The sequence below is a fragment of the Periplaneta americana genome, chromosome 10 (genome assembly GCF_040183065.1).
Source record: "Periplaneta americana isolate PAMFEO1 chromosome 10, P.americana_PAMFEO1_priV1, whole genome shotgun sequence".
NCBI lineage: Eukaryota > Metazoa > Arthropoda > Insecta > Blattodea > Blattidae > Periplaneta > Periplaneta americana.
Window position 1 is genome coordinate 108,220,893 of NC_091126.1, and position 25,975 is coordinate 108,246,867.

A 25,975-nucleotide genomic window follows, 5' to 3' on the forward strand; every position below is an offset into this window, starting at 1 on the left:
TAATATATTATAAATATAAAATTTTATAAATATTAACTTTCAGCTTTTTTGAGAGCAGACTGTATGACAAAAGCTTCTCAACCGAATAATAACATGCATTTCCCATATTTATTCTGCATTTAATTTTCTCACTCGAGTGTCATTTATATTTGTTACTTTTGCTTCAAGGTACTTGAATTTTTCACGTTTTCAAAGGATAAATGTCCAATTTTTATATTTCCATTTCGTACTGTGTTTTGGTCACCATACACTTTGTTTTTTTAGAGTTTACTTCCAAACCTACATCTTCACTTGCTTCAAGTAAAATACAGGTGTTTGTAGATTTTGTCCTAACATATTCACATCATCCGCATAAATAAGCAGCTGATTAACCTGTTCAATTTCAAACTCTCTCTGTTTTCCTGGACTTCTCTAATGGAATTCTAGAGCAAAGTTAAAAAGTAAAGGTGATAGTGCATCTCCTTGCTTTAGCCCACAGTGAATTGGAAAAGCATCAGACAGAACCTGGGGTATACAGACTCTGCTGTAAGTTTCACTGGGACACATTTTAATTAATCGAACTAGTTTCATGGGAATACCAAAAAAATATTATATAAAACTTCTCTCTTAACCGAGTCATACCCTTTTTGTAATCTATGAATAACTGATGTACTGTGTCCATATACTCCCATTTTTTCTCCAATAGACCTATCTGTCGAATATAAAAAAAAATCTGATCAATAGTCGACCTATTATGCCTAAAATCACACTGATGATCGCCAATAATTTCATCTACATAAGAAGTTAATCCTCTCAAAAGAATATTGGACAAAATTTTGTATGACATCAATAAAAATTATATTCCTTGAAAGTTACTACAGTTAGCCTTTTCCCCTTCTTAAAGATAGGTACAATTATGGACGCCTTCTATTATTTGGGTACAATTTTCTTTTCCCAAATAGCATGTATAAGCTTATAAATTTCACTAGATAATGTGTTTCCACCCTCTTCTATAATTCTGAAAGTAATAATATTATGAAAACAAATAACTCTTGATAGTTATTTCAATAACATGTGTTTTATAATGTTATACGGTCCACACCTGTGGAGTAACGACTAGCGAGTCTGGCTGCAAAACCAGGTGGCCCGGGTTCGATTCCCGGTCAGGGCAAGTTACCTGATTGAGGTTTTTTCCTGGGTTTTTCCTCAACCCAATATGAGCAAATGCTGGGTAACTTTCGGTGCTGGACCCTGGACTCATTTCACCGGCATTATCACCTTCATCTCATTCAGATGCTAAATAACCTGAGATGTTGATAACGTGTAGTAAAATAACCTACTAAAAAATGTCATACAAAATAAAAAGATGACAATTACGAAACACACTTACAATAATTTCAGACTTATCTTCACTTGTATCATCAATGTGATCCTCGAGTCTGTTCTGATGCACTCAGCTTCTTGAAGTCGGGTTCAATCGTTTTTAAGTACATTCTCAAATCTGAGCTTGCATTAAGCTTATTCCAGTATTAGTTTTTTATGTAAGAATACGAGGATAAAGTTCTCTTTACTAGTTCAATATTAGTAAATGGTACTGGAAATTGAAGTGACATTTTACATAATTGTCTGCATCTATTTGAAATATGGATATGGAGAAGAATGGAGTGTGTGAAGTGGATAGATAGAATAAGAAATGAAGTTGTGTTGGAAAGAGTGGGTGAAGAAAGAATGATGATGAAACTGATCAGAAAGAGAAAAAGGAATTGGTTGGGCCACTGGCTGAGAAGAAATTGTCTACTGAAGGATGTGCTGGATGGAATCATGAATGGGAGAAGAGTTCGAGGCAGAAGACGATATCAGATGATAGACGACAATAATATATGTGGATCATATGCGGAGACTAAGAGGAAGACAGAAAATAGGAAAGATTGGAGAATGCTAGGTTTGCAGTGCCCATGGGCAGAACACTTATGTATGTATGTATGTATGTATGTATGTATGTATGTATGTATGTATGTATGTATGTATGTATGTATGTATGTATTCCACACTGATGCTTGCCCAGAAATTTCTAAGGCTTTTCTTTTTGGAATCCGACTTCAACAAAGAATCTGTAGAAATTTCAATTAACTGTTCCTTTTCAAGGATGAATAATTTGGTGGCCTGAAAATTGTCTTCTTTAAATGAGTCAGCAATCCAGTTGACTCCACTTCGACATTTAGGGAAATACTGCCTGAAAGAAACCATGAGCCCTTTTAAGTGTGCTAATATGTTATCTCTCACCTGTTGAGACAGATCCAGCCTATTGTTAGACAAGAAGTTGTGCAGTGTTTCAAAAACTTAAGTCTGATTATTTTCAATGCACGTTTAACAAAAGTCGAATTTTTTTATCATGGACTCAATATTGTCTGATACTTTAAATATTGTTATTGAGCTGTTCTAAAAGCCCAAATTGAGTTTACCAATTTCTGAAAAAATGTCAGCTAAGTATGCATGTTACTGAAGCCATTCACTATTGTGTAACTTCGAAGCCAGATGAAAATGATGAGCTTCAAAAACATATGCAATTCATGTCTGAGCTCGAACAACTGTGTGAGGATTTTTTCCTCGAGATAGCTATCTTATTTCAGTGTGCAAAAACAATGTGGAGTGAAGACCACCCATGGTTTAAAGTGATCTGTAGATGACAGGGTATTGCAAGGTGTGAGGCAACAAGATGTAATGTCCGCTAATACCAATTATCTTTGGCATACCCCTGAGTGGCCTGAGAATACCCACAAGAGTAGGTCTATGCATACCTCAGGTTGGAAGCTGTTATACATAATTGCAAACTGCACTTTAATTTTTGCTGTTTATAGAAATGGTAACCAATAATGTTCTTTTTCTTATTGTTTCATAACTAAAATCACCTGAAATCTCAATTTTGATCATTTCAGGTTTTACAATTTGCTCATAATCACTTCTTTTATCCTTAGGCTGTGAAATTTTACTAGTTTAGGACACTTCTTGCCTTTGCCTAATCTATATGTTTCTTCAACATCTACCTTGAATAGCACCCTGCAAACTTTACATACATTTCTCCTTCATGTCTATCTTCACTTAGTCCGAAAATGATCAAGTTCTTTTACCTCTGGTTAGCTTCAAGATATTTGATCTTATTCTCTATCTGGCTATTTTCTTGCTGCAGCTCCTCAATCCTCTTGCTGTTGGCCTTGATGTTTAATTTCATGTTCGTCACTGACTGGCTGACTTCTTGCTTGTAAATTCTGTTTTAATTCTTTGTTTCTTTTCATGAAATCCACTTTCATACTTCTCATATCACTTCATTCAACTTTTCACTAACCTCGTTCATTGGACCCGAGTAAATTTCAATTCCTCCAATTATTAAAAGCATTATTAAAATTGTTCCCACATCCCATTCCAATTCTTCTTTGCGTCTTCTCCCATTGAAACCTCCAATTCTTGCCCTATACACCTTTCTATCAACACTCATTTCTTTCACTATAATACACTGCTCACTGCTCATCTATATCCACGTATTATTTCTGCATAGGACATTGCTCTCTCTACACTGATTACTTCTAGTTGGACCCAAATGCAACATTAATATAAAAATACGCAATGATGATTCAGACTTTAGGGTAATATTGTTAAATAAAAAATAGCTCCATTTTTAGAATTACATTTTAAACTTTTATTACTCCATCTGATTACGATTGTGGACAAATTAATTTTTCTGCTCCCTTTCTTGAAATTTCAACTAGGTAAAGTTTAATTTTATAACTGATTGCACGCAAGTAGAGGTAAATTTCGTCATTGTTCTTTTATTGCTCATAATTGTTGACAATACATTCAATTTGAAGTTGGTTCAAAATATAATATTCCTTGATCAGGTGCCTCACATTATGATCATCAGCTAGTAGCTGCAATATTGCAATATCAAAACTGAATTTCTCTTTCATCTTTCTTAATGTGTGCGAGAAATTTCCATATGGACGCATGGTTTGTCACTATCATTCTCTGAAACCGTGAATGCCACCCTTCTACATAGTTGTTAGTTTGTTGGATCATACAAATTCCATATCTCAAGACCAAAATGGAGTAGAACAGCCCTTCCCCTTCCACTGGGCGGATGACCTCTGATGTGTGGCGTTTCCAAGTAGGTTACGAGATCCTGGACATCATCATCAAATCATCCAAGCAAATGATCAAATCAGGATGAATGGCAAGGCAAGAAGTTTTAAAATGTCTTTTCTAATGACTTCATCATTTTATCACTGTTTCAGATCCTGATTAATAAAATTTCGTCAAACTAACAGTGAATAGTGGAAGAGGCATCCCTTAGTCACTGAATTTGGGAATACAGCACAGGCAGCATTAAGCTCTAAGTTCAGCATAATATACTGAAAACTCATTTCTAATTCAAGTTCTTTTGAAGAGTCTCTTAGATGTTGCAGTACTCCTATGTAAGTTGCTTCATCCTTCCTTGAGATAAGAACGTACACTAGTGGAAAACTAAGTCCTGAACAATACCATGTACAGACCCAGAAACAAAATTTGGGCCATCTGAATTTTACCAAGTTTTTTTTTCTGGATCTTGAATGATCACTTGCATTTCGCGTCACCCATGTAACGATTCTTCTTGTATCAATCTCAGGTTTCACAAATGGCCACTTGCATTTCGCGTTACCTGTGTAATGATTCTTCTTGTATCAATCACAAGTTCTACTTGTTCATGTGTGTGTGTGTCCCTTCTTTGATTATACTGACGCCATTTTCTACACTCTGTTGGTCGTGCATCTGGTGTTACAGATATCCCATTTCTCACATCTCCAATACATTCTTCTGCTATTCTTACTTTGTGTATGAAAGTGGTATATAAAATAATCATGCACTAACATCTGACGGCTTTTGTCGATTGTATAATACATGCCATAATTTGGAATAGTATAAACAGTTCGTTTACATAGTAAACTAAGCAATGTAATGTAATGTAAATCTTCCTGTCAGCAATTAGAAAAAAATAAAACATCTCTGAAAATGCCATTGAGAACCAATTGGACAATATTTTAGTGACCTAAATGTCTGTGACAAAATTTCCTATGACCAAACTATAAGTGGAAATCAGATTAAGTGACCATTTCTCCAAACGGACATAAAGTGACTGGACTGAAAGTTATGAACAAAATGTCTGTGACCAAATTAACAGTGACCATAATTTTAGGTGGAAAAAAGAGCACTGACTAAAATATCCTGGAACCACATATTCATGTTGTGAGACATTCATTTCGCTTTATTGTTCTCTAATGAAAAAATGTGGTTTTATCTCAGTAGAAACATATCCTAGGCTACAGAAAATCTGCAGATGTAGGAAATCCCTCTGCACTTCATTCATACATTCATTTCATTTGTTTCTTTTCAACTGACGGAGAAAGGAAGTAATTATCCATTTCTTATGTAGAATACTGCCACTGCACACACTGGCTATTATTCAATGACTGCAGTATATGAAAGTCTTTGGCCTCAGCATTTTGAGTTCTGGTGTATGTGATTTATTTATTGGACAAGCTACAAATATATTTAATTCTCATTCTATACATAACTGAAAAACATTAAAAAATAAATTCTTAATATTTCAGATGATCTCTATAGAATTCGAGGAACATACTCCAATGATAAGACTTGAGCAGAGTCATTATTTTTATCATCTATTGTAACTTAAGAAGTAGTACATAAATTATTAATTTTTTATTGTAACAGAGGCAGCAGCAGAGGATATAAAAAATAACTTCTCCCTATTTTTATTTCATTTTAAGAATCTTATTATACATTTAGCAACATATTCAATCCTCACATGAACTCAGACGTGAAAAAGCATTATGGTAAGAGATGTCATACACATACCCGTTCATAGTAGTGAAGGTATTTTTTCAGAGCTTCCCGTGCTTGTGCATGGACTGACTCATGGGCAATATTTGGGTTTTCTTTGTATCGGGAACATTCATAGTATTCTGAACCATGTGACTTCCAGTCTCCAAGACACATCCAACAGAAATCGTGTTTGCAGTTGTAACACTGCATATGATTGCAGCCTCCATTCTTCTCAATACAAATGTGGCAACGAGGACACTGGAAATCAATACCAAGATGTAATATCATTACTGAATCACTGTCAAATGAACGTGTTATTCGAGAAATCCCTCATGTTCAAAAATATCTTAAAATTTTCAGAAGGGTAAAAAGGCCTAAATATCTCACATTGCAAATTTCATTGATATACAATTTTTTCCCTAGTGTTTACTTACACAACTGCATGTTACTTGCATACAATGTAGATGATATTTTCAAACATTAGATTATAATACATATTTCAATATTTGGAATACGAGGGCTTTCTCAAATAATGTAGACGGCGAAAAGTGAGAAGTTATTTTATTATTAATGGAAACAGATTGTACTGTACTTAATTTTACTGTCACAAACTAATATTAGCATCTGTCTTTTGTTTCGTTTCAAAAGGTCTACAATATTATACTGTACAATTAAAAAATGTTAAAAATTATAATTTTGTGTTGTTTCTAGTTTCATGAATCATCACCTACAACTGTCCAGTAATACCACTCACCACACTTTTTTTTAACATAGTTAATGTGGAAGGTAATCTTTGAGTTTTTTAATGTCATTCACATTCAACTTTGATAGATATGTGGCATATGTTTCTGCTGAGTGTGATCAAATCTCAGAGAACAGACCTAAGTTGAAAGATGTTCTTCCAAACCATCAATGCATTTGTAACATTAACTGCCTCTGGGTACTCTTTTCAGAGTGGCAAAATTCCACAAAATCTGAGATTGAAAAATGATTTTGTTACTTCTGACTCCATCCTAACTACTTCTTGTGTCTGCTGAAAGAGTACTCCTTTTATAGACCTTAGGCTACACTATGATGTCACTTTTAAACTTCAGTAGTGGCAAAAAAAACCGGACCGACCCTTGTAGCTGATTTCAGAGTCTTGTTCACTCCAGAGCACGATAGACTGGTAACTAAGACTTTCTTGGTTCGCATCCTGCCTGGGAAGGAAACTTTTTTGTTTCTTATTCAAATTTATTCCCAATACTTTTCGATTGCTGCTATAATTCATGTTCTGGGAATAATAAGTTAATTAAGTAAAATATCGCTGCAATCAAAAAGTATTGGGAATAAATTTGAATAAGGAACAAAAAAAAAAGTTTCCTTCCCAGGCAGGATTGGAACCACGAAAGTCTTAGTTACCAGTCTATCATGCTCTGGAGTGAACAAGGCTCTGAAATCAGCTACAAGGGTCGGTTCGGTTTTTTTTTTTTTGCACTACTGTACATTCATCTCAAAATTGACTTTGAAACCTGAGTTTATCACTAGTTAAGTTAGCTCCTTTAAATTCTATCAACTTTCCTTAGTTTTCTTTTGACAACACTGAAGTCAGAGTCAGAAGGTAGGCAAGAGTGTCCACGAATTGAAAAATAACTTGTAATGGATTTAAATTTTCCCTATTGAATGAGCATCAAGAGAACACTCACAACAGGACCTTCTATATTACCGGACCTGACACTGTAAGCAGAAGTAAACAAACATGGTGGACAATAAGAGTGGTAACGCAACTGTGAAAGTATACGTACTTCATGTGAATGTTTATTGTGTTTCTTGTATCATTTGCCTCTAGTGTAATTGTTGAAGGGTTTATAAGTTAGTATATAATAATAGAATTGTGACATTATAATTAATATAAATTGTTTTCGTAGAGAAAGCTTGAAAGTGTTATGTTGTTAATGTTAAAATGCCTCGCACGTGTAGTGTACCAGGTTGCAAATCGAATTACGATTAAGAAAGACTGTTTGTACATGTATTTTTGTTTCCAAAAGATAAAGATCTGTGCCTAGAAAAAAGTTGAAACTTCAAGAGGGAGCATATCCTACAATTTTTGAAAACCTACATTCTTATTTAACTAAACAATTGCCACAGAAAAGAAACGACCCCAGTCAACGTTTAGCTACTGTCTTAGCATGTGACAAACAGCAGTTCGAAGAATGGAATGAAAGGGACAACATAATTGAATATCAAGAATTTAAGAGTCAGGTGAGCAACAGAAATATTTCCCTCTTCATTTTTATAGATAAAGAAGATTATGTACTATTATGCAAAATTGAGGACGACTGCTTTACAGAAGTACCAAAAGTAGCCGTTTCCATTAAGATTTCATCAGCTCTGAAAGTCCAGGTTTTTCATAATAACATGAGCCTTCCCAACAATAAGTTTCACTGGTGTCTAGGTCATGAAGGAATGTGTGATAAATGGAGAAAATTTGATTGCCTGTTGAGCCATTTAAAATCTTTTAAATTTGAAGATATGGACACTAAGGAAAAGTTGTCTGTTTTATCAAGTTGCTTTCAAAATATTGACGTAGACACTTTTGAACAAAAAGGTCAGAATAAACTGAAATTTTTGCAAGAACAGTTAGAGGTAGCATTAACTACACAGCCAAGGTATTCGTCGCAGACTTTGGTGTGGGCATCTACATTTTTTTATTCTTTTCCTGGTGCATATCATTTTGTGCAATCAAGTAAGATGTTAACACTGCCACATCCTTCCTACTTAAGAAGACTTTTGTGTACAATGGGGACAAATAACTCTGGGATAAATTCTTCCCAAGTTTCATACTTACGAGAAAAATGTAAATTGCTTGAGGAACATGAGAAGATAGTTACCATAATGCTGGACGAAATTTATGTAACACCTACACTGAGCTACAAGGGTGGTAAAATAGAAGGACTTGCAGTAAATGAAGGCAAGGAACTTGACATTGCCTCTACAATTCAAGTTTTTATGATATCTTCACCTTTGTCCAGTAATGCAGATGTCATTGCCCTCTTTCCGGTAAAGAATTTAACTAGTGTTTCTTTGTATAACATGACTTGTGAAGTTTTGAATGTACTGGAAAATTGTGGTTACATATCTCTGTGCCTTATATCAGACAACAATCACGTGAACAAAGGTATGTTTCAGCATATGTGTGGAGGCTCTTTGAAAACTAGTGTAAAGAATCCAGCAAATAATGAAAGAGATCTCTTTTTACTATTCGATTCTGTGCATTTGTTAAAATGTATTAGAAATAATTGGTTGAATACCCAAAGCCAGGTATTCCATATTCCAGAGATAGAACATCTTCTGTCAGTAGTTCCAGCAGGTTGGATAACCGAACCCAGTAGTGAGTGTCCTACATCATCCTTCTCTTGTACCTATTTTACAAAAGAAGCTAGGTTCAATGATTTGATAAACCTTTATGAATCGGAGCAAAGTTCTTTAATCAAAGAAGCCCCTGCACTAACAAGAAAAGCTCTCTATCCATCATCCTTTGAAAAGCAGAATGTGTCCTTGGCATTAAAAGTATTCAATGAGAAGAACATTGTTGCCCTAGAATGAAAGAAGGCAGAAATTTGCTGCTCCGATGGAACAATAAATTTTATAAAGCTCATTCTTTGGTGGTGGAAAGTTGTCAATGTTAAGAACCCATTTAAAGGGAAGCACTTAACGGATTCTGATTGTGATCCTATTCAGGGACCTGAGAATCCAAAAGTTAGATTTTTAGAGCAGTTTTTACTGTTTTTTAAGGGTTTGGAAATCTTCAGCAATGAATGGGAAGCTCTCAAATGACACTCATACTGCATTGACACACACAATCGAGAGTTTAATTTACATGTGTAAATACATATTCCATGAACTGAAATGGAAATATGTATTGCTGGGAAAATTTCAGACAGACAAGTTGGAGGGCAGATTTGGACAGTACCGCCAGATGAGTGGTGGTAATTATCATGTTTCAGCAGAGCAGGTTCTAGAATCAGAAAGAAAATTGAAACTTTGTAGTGTTCTAAGGATGAAATCAGCATCATTAGGAGAACTGTCAATAACATCCTTTGTATCAGCTTGTTCAGATATGAATACCCGTGCTGTCCAAAATGTACCAGACAGTGTCTTGAATAAGTTTGATGGTGCATTAGAACATCTACATACAGTTGAATTGACAGAAGTACACAGGAAATTCTAATCTGCATTGGTGGCTATGTTGCTCATAGTGTACTTAACTCGTTAGGATTGAATACAGAAAAATGTGTATCATGTGTGTCAACTTTGTCTACAGCCAAGGACTTGATAGTTGAAAACAATACAATATTTTCTTATTTTGATGCCTTAAACCGTGGTGGTCTGAAATGCCCTTCTAATTTTGTTGTTAGTTTGTGTACACTTGTGTATAAACTATTTAATATTTTACTAAGCGAAACATTTGAAAATGACTTCTTACAGTTGAACTGTCAGAGGACGCTTGCCCCCCCCCCCCCAATAAGAGATGTAGGTCATCCCATATTATTTGCAGATGACACAAGTATAGTAATTACAGCCAATAACTCCAACACATTCCAGTCTTCAACAGAGGAAATTCTCCTCAAAATATGTGACAGGTTCTCAGTCAATAAACTGGTATTAAATTGTAACAAAACTAACATAATTCATGAATTTAAATACTATTATAGTCACAATCGCCTGACCGGAGAACAGGAAGTCGCAGGTTCGATTCCCGCTCGAGGTTGTGAAATTTTTCTTTCATACCATGGCATGATTGTGACTATAAGAGTAATTAAATTCATTAATATGTCACATCAACGGACGTGTATACGTCACCAAACATTGTAAGATGAAGATAACATAATTCAATTTAAATCCTGTCCAAATTCAATCTCGCAAATTTCTAGCTCAATAATTAACAACAGATCCCTATTAGAAACAACAACAAACAAATTTCTTCGCTTAAAAATCGATAATGTGTTAAACTGGAAAAATTATATTAAAGAAATTACCCCCAAACTAAATTCAGCTTGTTTTGCTATTAGATCTATGCAAAAGATAGTAAATATCAATACCTTAAAAACAATATACTTTGCATACTTCCACTCAGTAATGAGTTTTGGAATAATATTCTGGGGAAATTCCACAGATAGTAACAGTATATTTCTATTACAAAAAAGAGTAATTAGAATAATAGTAGGTGCCAAATCTAGGGAATCTTGTAGGACTATTTTCAAAAAACTACAAATAATGCCCATGGCTTGTCAGTATATCTTTTCATTAATAGTCTTCCTCATATGTAATCGTGAAAACTTTGTAACTAATTCAACAGTTCATAGCATAAATACACGTCAAAAAAATGACTTTCATACTCCATCAGCAAGTCTATCATGCTATCAAAAAGGAGTGCGTTATATGGCAGTAAAAATTTGTAATAGCCTCCCTATCGATATAAAAAATGAAACTCAAAACATAAGGTTATTTAGGGCCAAATTAAAGAAGTACCTAATTTCTCACGCCTTCTATTCTGTAGGTGAATTCATGACATTCAATAACACTTCATGAAATTGATACTAAAACTATGTGTTGTACTAGTAGACTATATTGTAAATCTCGTCTGTATATGAGTCATTCCACGTCAAATCGCACAAAATTATACAAATTTTGACCTTCATATTTCTGATTGCGTTTATATTTTTTTTTTATCAATTCTATGGGTCACATAAACCAACAAGTGTATTTTTATTTCCTCCTAAGTCCACATGTTTTTAAAATATTACATGTTAAAATTCGTTAAAAATGTCGCACAATGAAACATTTAAAGCGTCATATTTCTGACGATATTGATGTTAAAATTTTTTTGAAAAATGCATTTAAAAGCTTAAAGTAATGTCTTTTATTAAATATTTACTAACTAATTTCAATATAATTATTTCAAATATTTTTTTATAATTCAATTTTTAAAACATATACATCAATGTGAAATAGCCCTATTAAAAATCTAAAAAAATGCCTACTAGGTGCACTGAAGTATTCTTAATAATTCCAGATAAAATCAGAATGGGATCTCCAATAGTTTAATGGAAATTTAATTACTTATGACAGTGGTCGGCGCAGCAGCAGTGAACGGGAAGCGTTAAAGCGTGCTAAGAGGTTTATCGGTGCTGGATAATTGACTGAACGTTGCAACATTACACCCAGTACGGATCAAGTTACTCGAGGAAACACTGCTAATTTACTTATTATGATATCTTCAAATAATTGTACCTTATGCTTTTCAAATGTTTCTTTTCATTCACATTTTAAATTTTCATTCGCCTACCTTCTTTCTTGAAAGAAAATTGTTTTACTAAATCTTCAGTTTTTGACAACGGAATGAAAGAATATAATTTTAATGTACCAGTTATTGGTTTTAGATTATGGTATCTGGCCTGCAAATTTTCAGTGTGGTTTTTGTGCTTATTGAATGGACAAAATATAAATGACACGTTAGAAATGTTTTTTGTGACTAATCAAACAGTTTTTTTTTTGTGTTGTTATAGGATCTTGTATAGGCTAACTCTCGTGGCAAGTATTTTAACAGTATCTCCAATGCCAACACATGGACCTTTACCATGCGACATTGCAAAGAAGTGTCATTCAGCACTAATTCCATAATCGTCTTCATGTAAGCAATTATTTTTAAAATTCTTTTTTTTTTTTTTTTTGTATTGTGAACTTGATCCATTGGAGAAGTAGATGATTTTTTCCATATCGTCGAATTCTTGCTTTAAGAAATTGATTGCTTCCGATTGAAAAAAGTGAAAGGGATCGGTGTCATGTTTCATGGTTTCTGAGATGACATTAATTTTGTAATGAATTTCTGTATCTACTTTGAAATATACTATGAAAGGATTTATTTATTTATTTATTTAAATATACAGAATAAAGAATATAATTACAAACAAGAGAAATAGAAATAAAATAATACAATCGATATAAAAAAGGAGATGCAGTAGTATTAACAAAATTTGAGACCGAATGAGCAGCGTTCGTGTTCGGTCACAGTTCAGATATAATATTAATAGGCCTATAAGAGAATATAAAGTAAAATAAAGTAGGAAGTAAAATTAAAATTGTACTGTATTGTGGCTTGGCATATGTTCCAATGCACACCTTATATTGAATCTTGTATTAGAAATGAATAATTTTCAGAAAAGTCTGCAATAACTATGTAATTTTCAGGTTGTAATTTCTTTGCATTCCGTCAAAAATAAAATATGGCTGACTTTTGAATGGATGATGATGCATCTTCTACATGAAAAACTTAACATGCTAGGGAGCCTTTTACTTTTGAAACTTTTCACGGGGGTATCGTTTTGTTGTATCTTTCTTTTCTTGATAAGGGATTCTATTGACATCAAACTCTTGTTTAATTCCTCAATATTACCGATTTCTAGCACTGTATCCATAGAATTGCTAGAAGAAATACTGGGATAATCACTTTCTCTGTCCGCACTTTCATTTGATTCATGTTTATTTTTTTTTATTTTATTTTTTTAAATTTTATTTTGTTATTTAACGACGCTGTATCAACTACTAGGTTATTTAGCGTCGATGAGATTGGTGATAGCGAGATGATATTTGGCGAGATGAGACCGAGAATTCGCCATTGATTACCTTGCATTCACATTACGGTTGGGGAAAACCTCGGAAAAAACCCAACCAGGTAATCAGCCCAAGTGGGGATCGAACCCGCGCCCGAACGCAACTTCAGACCGGCAGGCAAGCGCCTTAACCGACTGAGCCATGCCGGTGGCTTCCTGTTTATTAATATCACAAGAACTACCGGCTTCACATATAATTTCACCTGACCTATGTGGAAATTGATTGATTTTTACGGAACAAATCACATATTTGCACACTCAATGACTCCTTTAAATTGAGCTTTATCAATAAGTCGCGACTTACGCGTCTTAGTGTACTTTTCTTTTTAAAAGCATGATTAGGAAGGTAAATGGATTTAAACACTTGTTATACATTACGCGATCTTTACCATCACTCATGTTGTATAGAAGTCACGTCACTGCGCGAAATTCAAACCCAAACTGATTATTTTTCTCTCCTGCCATCTGTTTACTGCCATAAAGTTTACTGCCTTACCCAATCTTGCTATCATCAAACACTTGGGCTATGCCCAAGGTTGCGGGTTCGATCCCGGGCCAGGTCGATGGCATTTAAGTGTGCTTAAATGCGACAGGCTCATGTCAGTAAATTTACTGGCATGTAAAAGAACTCCTGTGGGACAAAATTCCGGCACATCCGGCGACGCTGATATAACCTCTGCAGTTGCGAGCGTCGTTAAATAAAACATAACATTTTTTTTTCAAACACTTGGCTATATTACAGTATAAACTGTGAAGGGCTTCCCCCTGAGCTGACAATAATAAAATAATTTTAGATAAGATATTTACTGTTCCTTAAGGTATCAATCATTTGATGATTAGTATGGTGACATCAGATGCAACGGGAAATTTCCACGGGCAGCCTTCTAGCCTATGGCTGCAAGCAGTTCATTAGCTGGGCATCGCGAGCGCGTGCATGCCTCCGGAAAATAAATTGTTACAAATGTATGGGTGCCGATCCCATATTTATAAATGCAGTAGTTTACAGATAATACTTCAGTGAACAAGTCAATGTTTTTTTCAGATTTTTAACTTGGCTATTTAATATAGTAATTTTGCTTTGAAAAAGAAATGATTAAAAAAATAGGCCAAATTTTAAATTTATTTGTGATAGGCCTAAAGTAATAAAAAGTGTTGTATTTCGTCTTTCAAATGCGCCAAACCGCAAATCTCAATTATATGTAGACACAAAGTTCCAAGCGAGTTTATGTAACAGTGTGCGCATAATTTGCGTAACTTCAAATATTCATAACTACACAAATAATTAATAATTGTGAAAATAAAAAAATACGGGTCTCCTTATTTGATGTCTGGAATTCATGAAAAAAAATTCGACCATTTCCGAGAAGGTCGTGTTTTATGGCTGTACGATTTGACGTGGAATGACTCATATATATTTCATCTAGACTGTGACTATAAATTAAGATTTTATAATAGTATTAAGTTTTTTGACTTGTTCCATATTCTAGCTGTAAAGCAATGTATGAATACCATGGAATGTTAATAAATACAATACAATACAATCAATTTAGCAATGGCTTTCTTTGAATTATATACCACAGATTTTGATGTAATGTGTAAATGTGAAATGACTTTAAGAAAACTAGCAGTGAAGTGCAGCAAGGTATTGGCCAACATATTTATTAATAATTACTGCAAGGTCCAAAATGAAAAGCAGGCATTGAAAGACAAAAATAAAACCCACCGAAAGTGTTCAAAGTTCAAAAAATAGGCTGCTGTGCTCTCCAAGCTGTGAATTCTTCATCGTTTTTAGTTGTACAGCCTATCTAATCCCTTGTGTATTTATAAGTGGATATTACAGTGATAAACTATAGTGAACAGTGTCATTTCATTCTGAATCAACATTAGTGGATGCAGTGAGAAATTACAGTGAATAGTGTCATTTCATTCTGAATCAACATCAATGGATATAGTGAGAAACTACAGTGAATAGTACCATTTCATTCTAAATCAACATCAGTGGGCACAGTGTTAAACTGTACGTAGTGAATAGCTAGTTTCATTTTCAACTAATCTCAGTGAATACAGTGACAAAGATTAGTGACTACGAAGACAGGACTCCATGTTATATAATTTCCAGTTGCTGCTGAAATCTATTTGTATAATCTAGGTAAGATTTCCTAAATCCTGAAGTAGCAGCTATTCAGTATTGTAGTATTAATTACTGCCTTCTATTTCCTCACAAATCTGAATTTTACAAGAGTTAATTGGGCAATTGCCAATATTCATATATAAAAACATATAGGCCTAGGCCTAATATAATAACATATTGAAGCTTTTAATCAGTTGTTTTCTTTTATTATTGGTGTATATGTAGGCATATTTTTATGTTACTGAATGTACTATGTTCACTTATGTAAGTAAGGAACTTTATTATTTATTGTTTCATTGAGAATTTTGTTAAAATAATCTCATCGATGCCGTATTTATTTTAACTCATTGCAATCTACGAAATCCCTCTTCCGGCCGCCATCTTGGATGCCAGTGTCAGGTCCGGTAACATAGGAGGTCCTGCTCACAATGAAGTAGTTCGTACTATGCACACTGCAGCTAACAGAGAAGAGATACAGATGCTTAATTTAAGAACTATCATCATCATCATTTAAGCTTTACAAGAGAAATTAACCTACTGCAACAGGGGAATTTCTTGCAACACCCGCTTAATACAAGAAGAATCGTGTCTTATTTATTTTTAAACACTGCATGTAGAAAACTTATTGCAAGTTCTGCAAGATACTGAAGGTATCTTCCTTCCTTCCTTGCTAGCAACCAGTTAACTTACTTTTTTTTTTTTTTTTTTTTTTTTTTTTTTTTTTTTTTTTTTTTTTTTTGGCTCGTTGATTATGGACAGTACATTCTGCTGCAGTCCCACTTTCTTAGCTATGTCATCGAGTGATATGGTTCATAGTTTTAGAGTAAGTGTCTCACAGGCATAGCAGGTTGACTGAACCTTTTCTCTGAAAACTATTCTACTTGCATAAAACTGTACTTAACATTTCCTTCTGGGTAACATATTTCAGTTAATACGTAAGGGAAGAACAGTAAGTAATGTCATTAATTTCAGGGAGTTATTCTTTGAGATATTTCAAACAAAAAAGTTCAATACAATTTTGCTCGTTTTTGTTTTCACGAGATAAAAATTGTTTATATGAAACATTTCATACAGTCATTTGAGTTAAATTTGTACCACTTCTATCATATTTTTATACTTACCTAAAATACTGTCTATTGAAATTGATGTTTAAAGTAAATTATTTCAGAAAACTACTTATTTTATGGGCTGATATAATAAATATGAAATATATTTCAAATAGGTAAAATATGACATTTAATGGTGGTACAAAGTTACACGGCTAATTGAAGTAACTTTGTACCACATGTATGTTTTCTTATTAAGTTCAATTCTCGAAATTCCTCTTCAAATTCAAGGTAAGTTTTGGCCATACTGTAGACTAAGAAAATACATGAAACTTTATTCCATATGAAGTGACAAAAAAAAAGTTCACTGAAAACATAGGACATTTATTGCAACAATAAAACATACTATACTCGCATCACTGTTATTTCCAGCATGGCTCTTCCTCTCTGCTTACATCTTAGGAAATGTAGGCCCTATAAAGACTAGGTTGGTATAATCGTTCGTCATTTTACTTCTTTCATTGCTGGTTGCGGTTAGCAGATGAGGAAGTTAATTTGCAGCACCGTTAAATATTATCATGTCATAGCTCCTATGATAGACAACTAATCACACTGTAATTTTTAGGATTCATAGATAAAATCTAAGGAAAGCATAGAAAAAAATATTCGAAATAAAAATCCGTTTTGGAAAGTGAGAAAAAAAAAACAACTTCGAAGTGACCTGTTCAAAATAGACATTGACACCCTTAGAAGTTGGTAAGCAGCAAACTTTTTTTTTTAATTTTTCGCTTCAGATGGGGGGGGTCAAAGCGAGAGAAATATTTAGAAAGAATGAGAATTACTTTTGTAAGTGGTTTCTATTGGAAATCTGTACTAGTTTCTGAGTTACTGCAAGCTAAATGTGCTTTTCGCCTGGTGGACTTCCATATGCAGAGTGATAACTTCAGTCTGTTAGAACTGCGGATTCTGATAGAAATCATTGCGTTGATTTCAAATTTGTTTTAAAATGTTTCCACTGTTTAAGTGTTTCGAGTTAATCGTGAGTTTTGAAATTTAATGAAAATACTTCTATTAAATAAATAACATATATGCTGATTAAACACTATAAAAATCCGCAAGCTGATAGACGAGAAGATTTTGCAATAACGCGTCGAGCCTAACACATAAACAAAGAGGTGAAATGAAACTTACAAACTTTGAGGTAGACATAATAATATACTAATATTACATACTAAATACCAATAACTTGGTAATACTTTTAATGCATGAAATTCCGAGGATAAGGCTTCAGCTATTATGCAATTTTAAAGAAATGCACCTAAAAGAGCGCGGAATTAAAATTTGTAATGTTGTGCACCTTGCCCATGAAAGAAAGATTGAAATAACGTGAAAATTCTGGCAAAATATTAATAGGAGCAAAAATAACGAATTTTACCAATATTCTGTGAGTTGAAAGTACATAAAAAGTAGGCCTATAATCCATTTCGATAAAACAAACTCATTTTCACCAAAAATGTCCAATTGAATAATTTTGAGGAAAAAATTGTTCCGGGGTCGGGTGTCAAACCTGGGACCTTTGGTTAAATGTATTGATATAGATATAGCTATAGAGGGAAAAATTGGATCTGTCTATATAGATATAGAGGGGAAAAATTGGATCAGTGTCTGGTAGAGTTCCTGGATAGCTCAGTTGGTAGAGCGTCGGTGCATTTAACCAAAGGTCCTAGGTTCGATACCCAGTCCTGGAACAATTTTTCCCTCGAAATTATTCAAATCTACTTTACAGGGAGTTATACATGAAAGCTCGATTTGCAATGTCCAAGAGAATTTTGATTCTCTCAGCCCACGATTGTGTAAATACTGAAAGCAGCATGAAGATTTCTTTAACCCATTTGATATCATTGTTCCCGAATGGGAAGAATGAGAAAAATTTATTTAAAATTAATATAAATGTGAAATGCTTCTGTGAGCCATTTCACATTGTTGCTAAACGTTTAATTTAAAAGTTTTAGTCCATTGTTGGGGTTGAATGTAAATGATTAACCGTTTTATTATGAGCAGAGGTAACAATATTTTCAAGTTAGCTGCAGTGCTGTGTATTTTCTTCTGTGACTGTAAGTATAATCCTTTATTTTTATTATCTAATATAAATTGATTATGCATACTACATAGAACATGCCTGTGTTAGTATATTGAAAATTTTCTGTAATTAAGTTTATTTATAGTCGATATAAAATGCATGTATAAGCAAACTTCCGTAACGTGTCTTTTATAAAAATTTACAATAAATTTTACATTATAATAGTTTTATGAAGCAAAAGAGCATGCAAATTTAATATTAGTGAATACAGAATTGTTATTAGATATTTCAGATGTCTTATAAACAATTTATCACAGTGGAAGAGGCCATGCATATGATATAAAATGACGAATTTGATACAGATATGGAAATAGATGTTGTGATATTGTGCCTTGAAGGTGGTGATGGAAATGTCAGAGATGAAGAGGCTGAGATGATGACAATACTGCTGATAATTCTTCTGGACTGCCAATAGACGTCTGTGGGCATCTAGAACTATATGCTGAAAAATCTATACTCATGCCTGAAGAACCCCCATGTAAAATTCAAAGAAACCCTGGTAATGCTGCAGTTGCTGAACAATCTATGCTCATGCCTGAAGAACCCCCATGTAAAATTCAAAGAACACATGATAATGCTGTAATTGCTGAAAAATCTACGCTCATGCCTGAAGAACCCCCATGTACAATGCAAAGAATCCCTGATAATGCTGCAGTTGCTAAAAATAAAGTAAACCGAAATATAGAAATGCCAAATTGGAGAAAATCTGAAAATTTTGATAACATGTTACCTTCTAGTACCCTAAATAATTTAGAGGAAATGTATCCACAATTAGCAGGGTTACAACTATTCAAGCTATTTCGTAATTTTCTCAATAATAGAATTTTGAATATTTTTGTTACAGAAATGCAACATTATGCTAATCAAAAAAATTATGTAAATTTCTCTTGCAATGAATCAGACATTCATAAGTTTTTTGGCATAATATTTCTATCAGGTTGCCATTCCCTTCCACGTTAAAAACTCTACTGGTCGAAGGATGATGATGTTTCTGTGCCCCTTGTTTCTAAACAAATGAACCATAACAAATTTCAAAACTTCAAGAAAAATATTCATGTTGCAGATAATGAAACCTAAAATCAGGAGATAAAATTGTAAAAATTCGGCCAGTGATTGAAGCTGTAAATGAATTATTACAGCAGTTTGGAATTTTTGAAAAGGAGCTCAGTGTCGATGAGCAAATGGTCCCCTACTATGGTCACCTTAGTTGCAAGATGTTTTTGCGTGGAAAACCTATCAGATTTGGTTTCAAATTATGGTTATTTTGTTCATCTGGTTATCCCTTCAATATAGAAATGTACTGTGGAAAAAGCAATGAAAAGAGAGACATGTCATTGGGTACACAAGTTGTGAAATCTATGCTCAATTATGTTGAAAAACCTTCCTGTCATGCAATGTTCATGGACAATTTTTTTACATCTTATGACTATATAGTTTTTCGGGTGACAGGAACTGTAAGAGAAGTTCAACTCAAGAAATGTACACTGCAAAATATCAGCCAAACAGATCAAAGTCCTCGGGGAACATATGATTACAGGACGGATGGAAATGTTCTTGTAGTAAAATGGAAAGATAACAAAGTTGTTTGTGTGGCTTCAAATCATGACACAGTACATCCCACACATCAAACAAAGAGATTCAGTCAGAGTCAGAAGAAACATATTCTAGTCCCTCAGCCAGCAATGATAAGGTCATACAATCAACACATGGGAGGTGCTGACTTACTAGAGTGCTTCATTTAGCAATAACGTCCAAAAAATGGTACTGGCCAATTCTGATCAACTGTATCTCAATGTTGAAAATTGCTGCTTGGCGTCTTCACATTACACTAACACCCTCATCAGAGTTTAGAATGGATTTGTTGACTTTCACAAGAAGAGTGGTTAGTAGATTGTTTGAGTCAACTCCAATTTCTCCAAGACCAGGACCTACTGGAAGACTTTCGTTTCACCCCAAACAAAATTTTGCTCATGATATTCTTCAAGCAGATAAGCAGGGGCGATGCAGAGTGTATAAGAAGAACAGCAGAATGAAATGTGTGAAGTGTTCTGTTTCATTGCATGTACACTATTCACCAATGTATCACAAAACATAAAGACTAACGCATGGGCTCATTGGTCCCAATTGGGAACATGCAATAAAAAGTGAATGTCATGTTTTTTCTTATAGAGTGTCATATTTTGTCATGTGGCTGGAAAAATAACATTGTGTATATATAATAAAGGCAAAGTGTCTTATCAAATGGGTTAAGAAGCAACCGTATGTCCCTTCTCTTTTAACAGACAAAAATTGAGTCATTCCATGACAAATCGCACAAAATTATACAAATTTTGACCTTCATATTTCTGATTGCGTTTATATTTTTTTTTACCAATTCTATGGGTCTAATAAACCAATAAGTGTATTTTTATTTCCTCCTAAGTCCACATGTTTTGAAAATATTACACGTTAAAATTCGTTAAAAATGTCGCACAATGCAACATTTAAAGCGTCATATTTCTGACGATATTGATGTTAAAATTTTTTTGAAAAATGCATTTAAAAGCTTAAAGTACTGTCTTTTATTAAATATTTACTAACTAATTTTAATATAATTATTACAAATATTTTTTTATAATTCAATTTTTAAAACATATATATCAATGTGAAATAGCCCTATTAAAAATCTAAAAAAATGCCTACTAGGCGCACTGGAGTATTCTTAATAACTCCAGAAAAAATCAGAATGGGATCTCCAATAGGTTAATGGAAATTTAATTACTTACGACACAATGTGTAGTGGTCGGCGCAGCAGCAGTGGACGGGAAGAGTTAAAGCGCGCTGGGAGGTTTATCGGTGCTGGATGATTGACTGAACATTGCAACATTACACCCAGTATGGATCAAGTCACTCGAGGAAACACTGCTAATTTACTTATTATGATATCTTCAAATAATTGTACCTTATGCTTTTTAAATGTTTCTTTTCATTCACGCTTTAAATTTTCATTCGCCTATCTTTTTTCTTGAAAGAAAATTGTTTTACTAAATCTTCTGTTTTTGACAACGGAATGAAAGAATGTAATTTTAATGTACCAGTTATTGGTTTTAGATTATGGTATCTGGCCTGCAAATTTTCAGTGTGGTTTTTGTGCTTATTGAATGTTTTTTGTGGCCAATCAAACAGTTTTTTTTTTTTTGGTGTTGTTATAGGATCTTGTATAGGCTAACTCTCGTGGCAAGTCTTTTAACAGTATCTCCAATGCCATCACATGGACCTTTACCATGCGACGTTGCAAAGAAGTGTCATTCAGCACTAATTCCATAATTGTCTTCATGTAAGCAATTATTTTTAAAATTATTTTATTTTTTATTGTGAACTTGATCCACTGGAAAAGTAATGATTTTTTTCATATCGTTGAATTCTTGCTTTAAGAAATTGATTGCTTCGGATTGAAAAAAGTGAAAGGGATCGGTGTCATGTTTCATGGTTTCTGAGATGACAATACTTTTGTAACGAATTCCTGTATCTCCTTTGAAATATACTACGAAAGGATTTATTTATTTATTTATTTAAATATACAGAATAAAAAATATAATTACAAACAAGACAAATAGAAATAAAATAATACAATCATTATAAAAAAGGAGATACAGTCGTATTAACAAAATTTGAAACCGAATGAGCAGTGCTCGTGTTCGGTCGCAGTTCAGATATAATATTAATAGGCCTATAAGAGAATATAAAATAAAATAAAGTAGGAAGTAAAATTAAAATTGTATTTTATTGTGGCTTGGCATATGTTCCAATGCACACCTTGTATTGAATCTTGTATTACAAATGAATAATTTTCAGAAAAGTCTGCAATAACTATGTAATTTTCAGATTGTACATTTCTTTGCATTCCGTCAAAAATAAAATATGGCTGACTTTTGAAGGGATGACGATGCATCTTCTACATGAAAAACTTTACATGGTAGGGAGCCTTTTACTTTTTGAAACTTTTCACGGGGGTATCGTTTTTGTTGTCGCTTTCTTTTCTTGATAGGGAATTCTATTGACATCAAACTCTTGTTTAATTCCTCAATATTAGTGATTTCTAGCACTGTATCCACAGAACTGCTAGAAGAAGAACTGGGATAATCACTTTCTCTGTCCGCACTTTCATTTGATTCATGTTTATTAATATCACAAGAACTACCGGCTTCACATATAATTTCACCTGAAGTATCCGGAAATTGATTGATTTTTACGGAACGAATCACATACAGTATTTGCACATTCAAAGACTGAGCTTTATCAATAAGTCGCGACTTACGCGTCTTAGTGTACTTTTCTTTTTAAAAGCGTGATTAGGAAGGTAAATGGATTTAAACACTTTTTATATATTACGCGATCTTTACCATCACTCATGTTGTATAGAAGTCACGTCACTGCGTGAAATTCAAACCCAAACTGATTATTTCTCTCTTCTATCTTTTGTCTCCTGCCATCTGTTTATTGCCATAAAGTTTACTGCCTTACCCAGCCTTGCTATCAACAAACACTTGGCTATACGTATTACAGTATAAACATACAGCACTGTGAAGGGTTTCCCCTGACTGAGCTGACAATAATAAAATAATTTTAGATAAGATATTTACTGTTCCTCAAGGTATGAATCATTTGATGATTAGTATGGTGACATCAGATGCAACGGGGGATTTCGTAAAAACGTTCCACGGGCAGCCTTCTAGCCTATGGCTGCAAGCAGTTCATTAGCTGGGCATCGCGAGCGCGTGCATGCCTCCGGAAAATAAATTGTTACAAATGTATGGGTGCCGATCCCACATTTATAAATGCAGTAGTTTACAGATAATACATCAGCGAACAAGTCTATATTTTTTAAGATTTTTAACTTGGCTATTTAACATAGTAATTTTGCTTTGAAAAAGAAATGATTAAAAAAATAGGCCAAATTTTAAATTTATTTGTGATAGGCCTAAAGTAATAAAAAAGTGTTGTATTTCGTCTTTCAAATGCGCCAAACCGCAAATCTGAATTATATGTAGAAAGAGAGTTCCAAGTGAATTTATGTAACAGTGCGCGCATAACTTGCGTAACTTCAAATAGTCATAACTACACAAATAATTAATAATTGTGAAAATAAAAAAATACGGGTCTCCTTATTTGATGTCTGTAATTCGTGAAAAAAAATTCGACCATTTCCGAGAAGGTCGTGTTTTATTGCTATGCGATTTGACGTGGAATGACTCAATTGAGTCTTCAGTTCTCTGCAAAGCAAAATCACTCCTTTGTTTAACTCGCTGTAAATCGCAAACCAGTAAAGATGTTGAGTAAGAACAACTTTTAAAAGTAATTTCCATTCTTCCTAAACATTTCTCTCGCTTTGAACCCCTATCTAACGTGAAAAATAAAAAAATGTTTGTTGCTCATCAGCTTTTGAGGGTGTCAATATCTGTTTTGAACAGGTCAATTCAAATTTCGTATTTTTTCTCACTTTTCAAAAAAGAGTTTGATTCCGAATTTTTTCCTGTCCTTTCCTTAGATATTTATCTACGAATCCTAAAAGTTACAGCGCAATTAATTGACTCTCATAGGAGCTAAAATATGATGTTTAATGGTGTGGTAAAGATAATTCTCGTCTGCTTGCTGTAAACGACAATGAAAGAACCAAAATGGCGGACGATTATACCACAGTCTAGTATATACAGTCACGAAGCTTGAGTTTATGAGGGTACTAGGAACAATAGACTGTGCAGGTATTATTTCGCATTGTCTGTAATGAGGCAATAGTAGCAACCCTAGTGGTTAGCAACTATCTATGGATGCATATTTACTATGTATTGAGCTTCGTGACTGTATATACTAGACTGTGATTATACCCAGTATCAGAGCCATCTTCATTACAAGCTGGAGCATGTGTACGTTTGGCAACACTGAGTGGAGGTGAAATAAGGCACGATGTTTGACATTTTAGTGCTTTGGTTTCGTTGTCACGTGTACATTTTCGACATTCATTTATACAAAAGTAAGTGCATATGATCAAGATTCAGTGTATTGATGTACCGGTACGTAATTTATTACGGAATCCGAAATGGTATTTTGAATTTCAGAGTATCGCGTAAGTACTTGCATACAGCCACTTAAAATAATCAAAAGCATATGTGTTTTTTATTGATGGTACAAGGAAAAATAAATAAATACAGTACTTCAAGAAATGTTGCTTGTACCCAAGGTGCGAATTAATGGGGGATGGGGGGGATTTCCCCCCTGTTGGAAAGTTATCCCCCTCTCATAAATTTATATAATTGTTTAATACGAGTATAGTTTATAAAGTACAGTATAAAGTAAGCAAAGAAAATAATATTAATGTAGGCTTATTATCATCACCGGCAAGCTGACACCAATAACTTAGGAATTACACATCTTATCTTAAGCCTGCTCATGGATATAATTAATATAATAATCAAGGTGCAAGACAAGCAACTCAGTGTGACCAAGCGTTGAGCAGTATCGAATGAGGATAATAATAATTTTATGTATGGTATTCTCTATCTAGGATTCTATGCTCCCCTCATCAGAAATCTTAATTCGCACCCTGCTTGTACTAAAAATAAATAAAATAACGACGTACTTTCGCAATACCCTATTCCAATCAATTAACCATTATGTAGCTAGTAAATTGACAATGTTTTGCCACTTGATGTGAAAGGTCTAGGATATCATATATATTTTAATCTCATGTGATTATCTGTCGTGCTTTTCTATAAATATTTCAACTGCCTTGGAAGTCAGTTTTAGCTTGAACCTGGCCAGTCACCATAATAATACTGTTATCCTGAATTATTTGTTATAACATTTTTAAAATACAATTTTAAATAAATATCACTACAGAAAACAAGCTAAGAATGTATACTATGCAAATAAAATAAAAATATAAACAGAGGAAACTACTGACATATTATAATGAAGTATGAGAGTGTAAATACAGCTAGGCCAAGTATAAAGATCTATGAAAAATTGCAGAAACATACCTTCAACATAACACGTAACAAAACACATCATTATCTATGAAGTATCTATGTGCCAATTAGTGTAAACTTTAAATCCTGTAAATACAAAGTGAAAATAAACATGTATATAACTAATTACAAAAAAAATAATATTAATAAAC

The 25,975-nt window shown here is 33.6% G+C and overlaps 1 protein-coding gene across 2 annotated transcripts in view; it reads right to left on the bottom strand.

Annotated features, from left to right (window-relative positions):
- Positions 1-25,975, bottom strand: part of ari-2 (E3 ubiquitin-protein ligase ari-2) — a 469,714-nt gene that overhangs the window by 31,393 nt on the left and 412,346 nt on the right. Inside the window, exon 7 of one of the 2 annotated variants that reach the window (XM_069838007.1) lies at positions 5,884-6,108. The exons of the other annotated variant lie outside the window; for it this stretch is intronic. Coding sequence (XP_069694108.1) covers positions 5,884-6,108 — 225 coding nt within the window. The remainder of the gene's footprint in view (positions 1-5,883; positions 6,109-25,975) is intronic. 2 annotated transcript variants of the gene reach the window in all.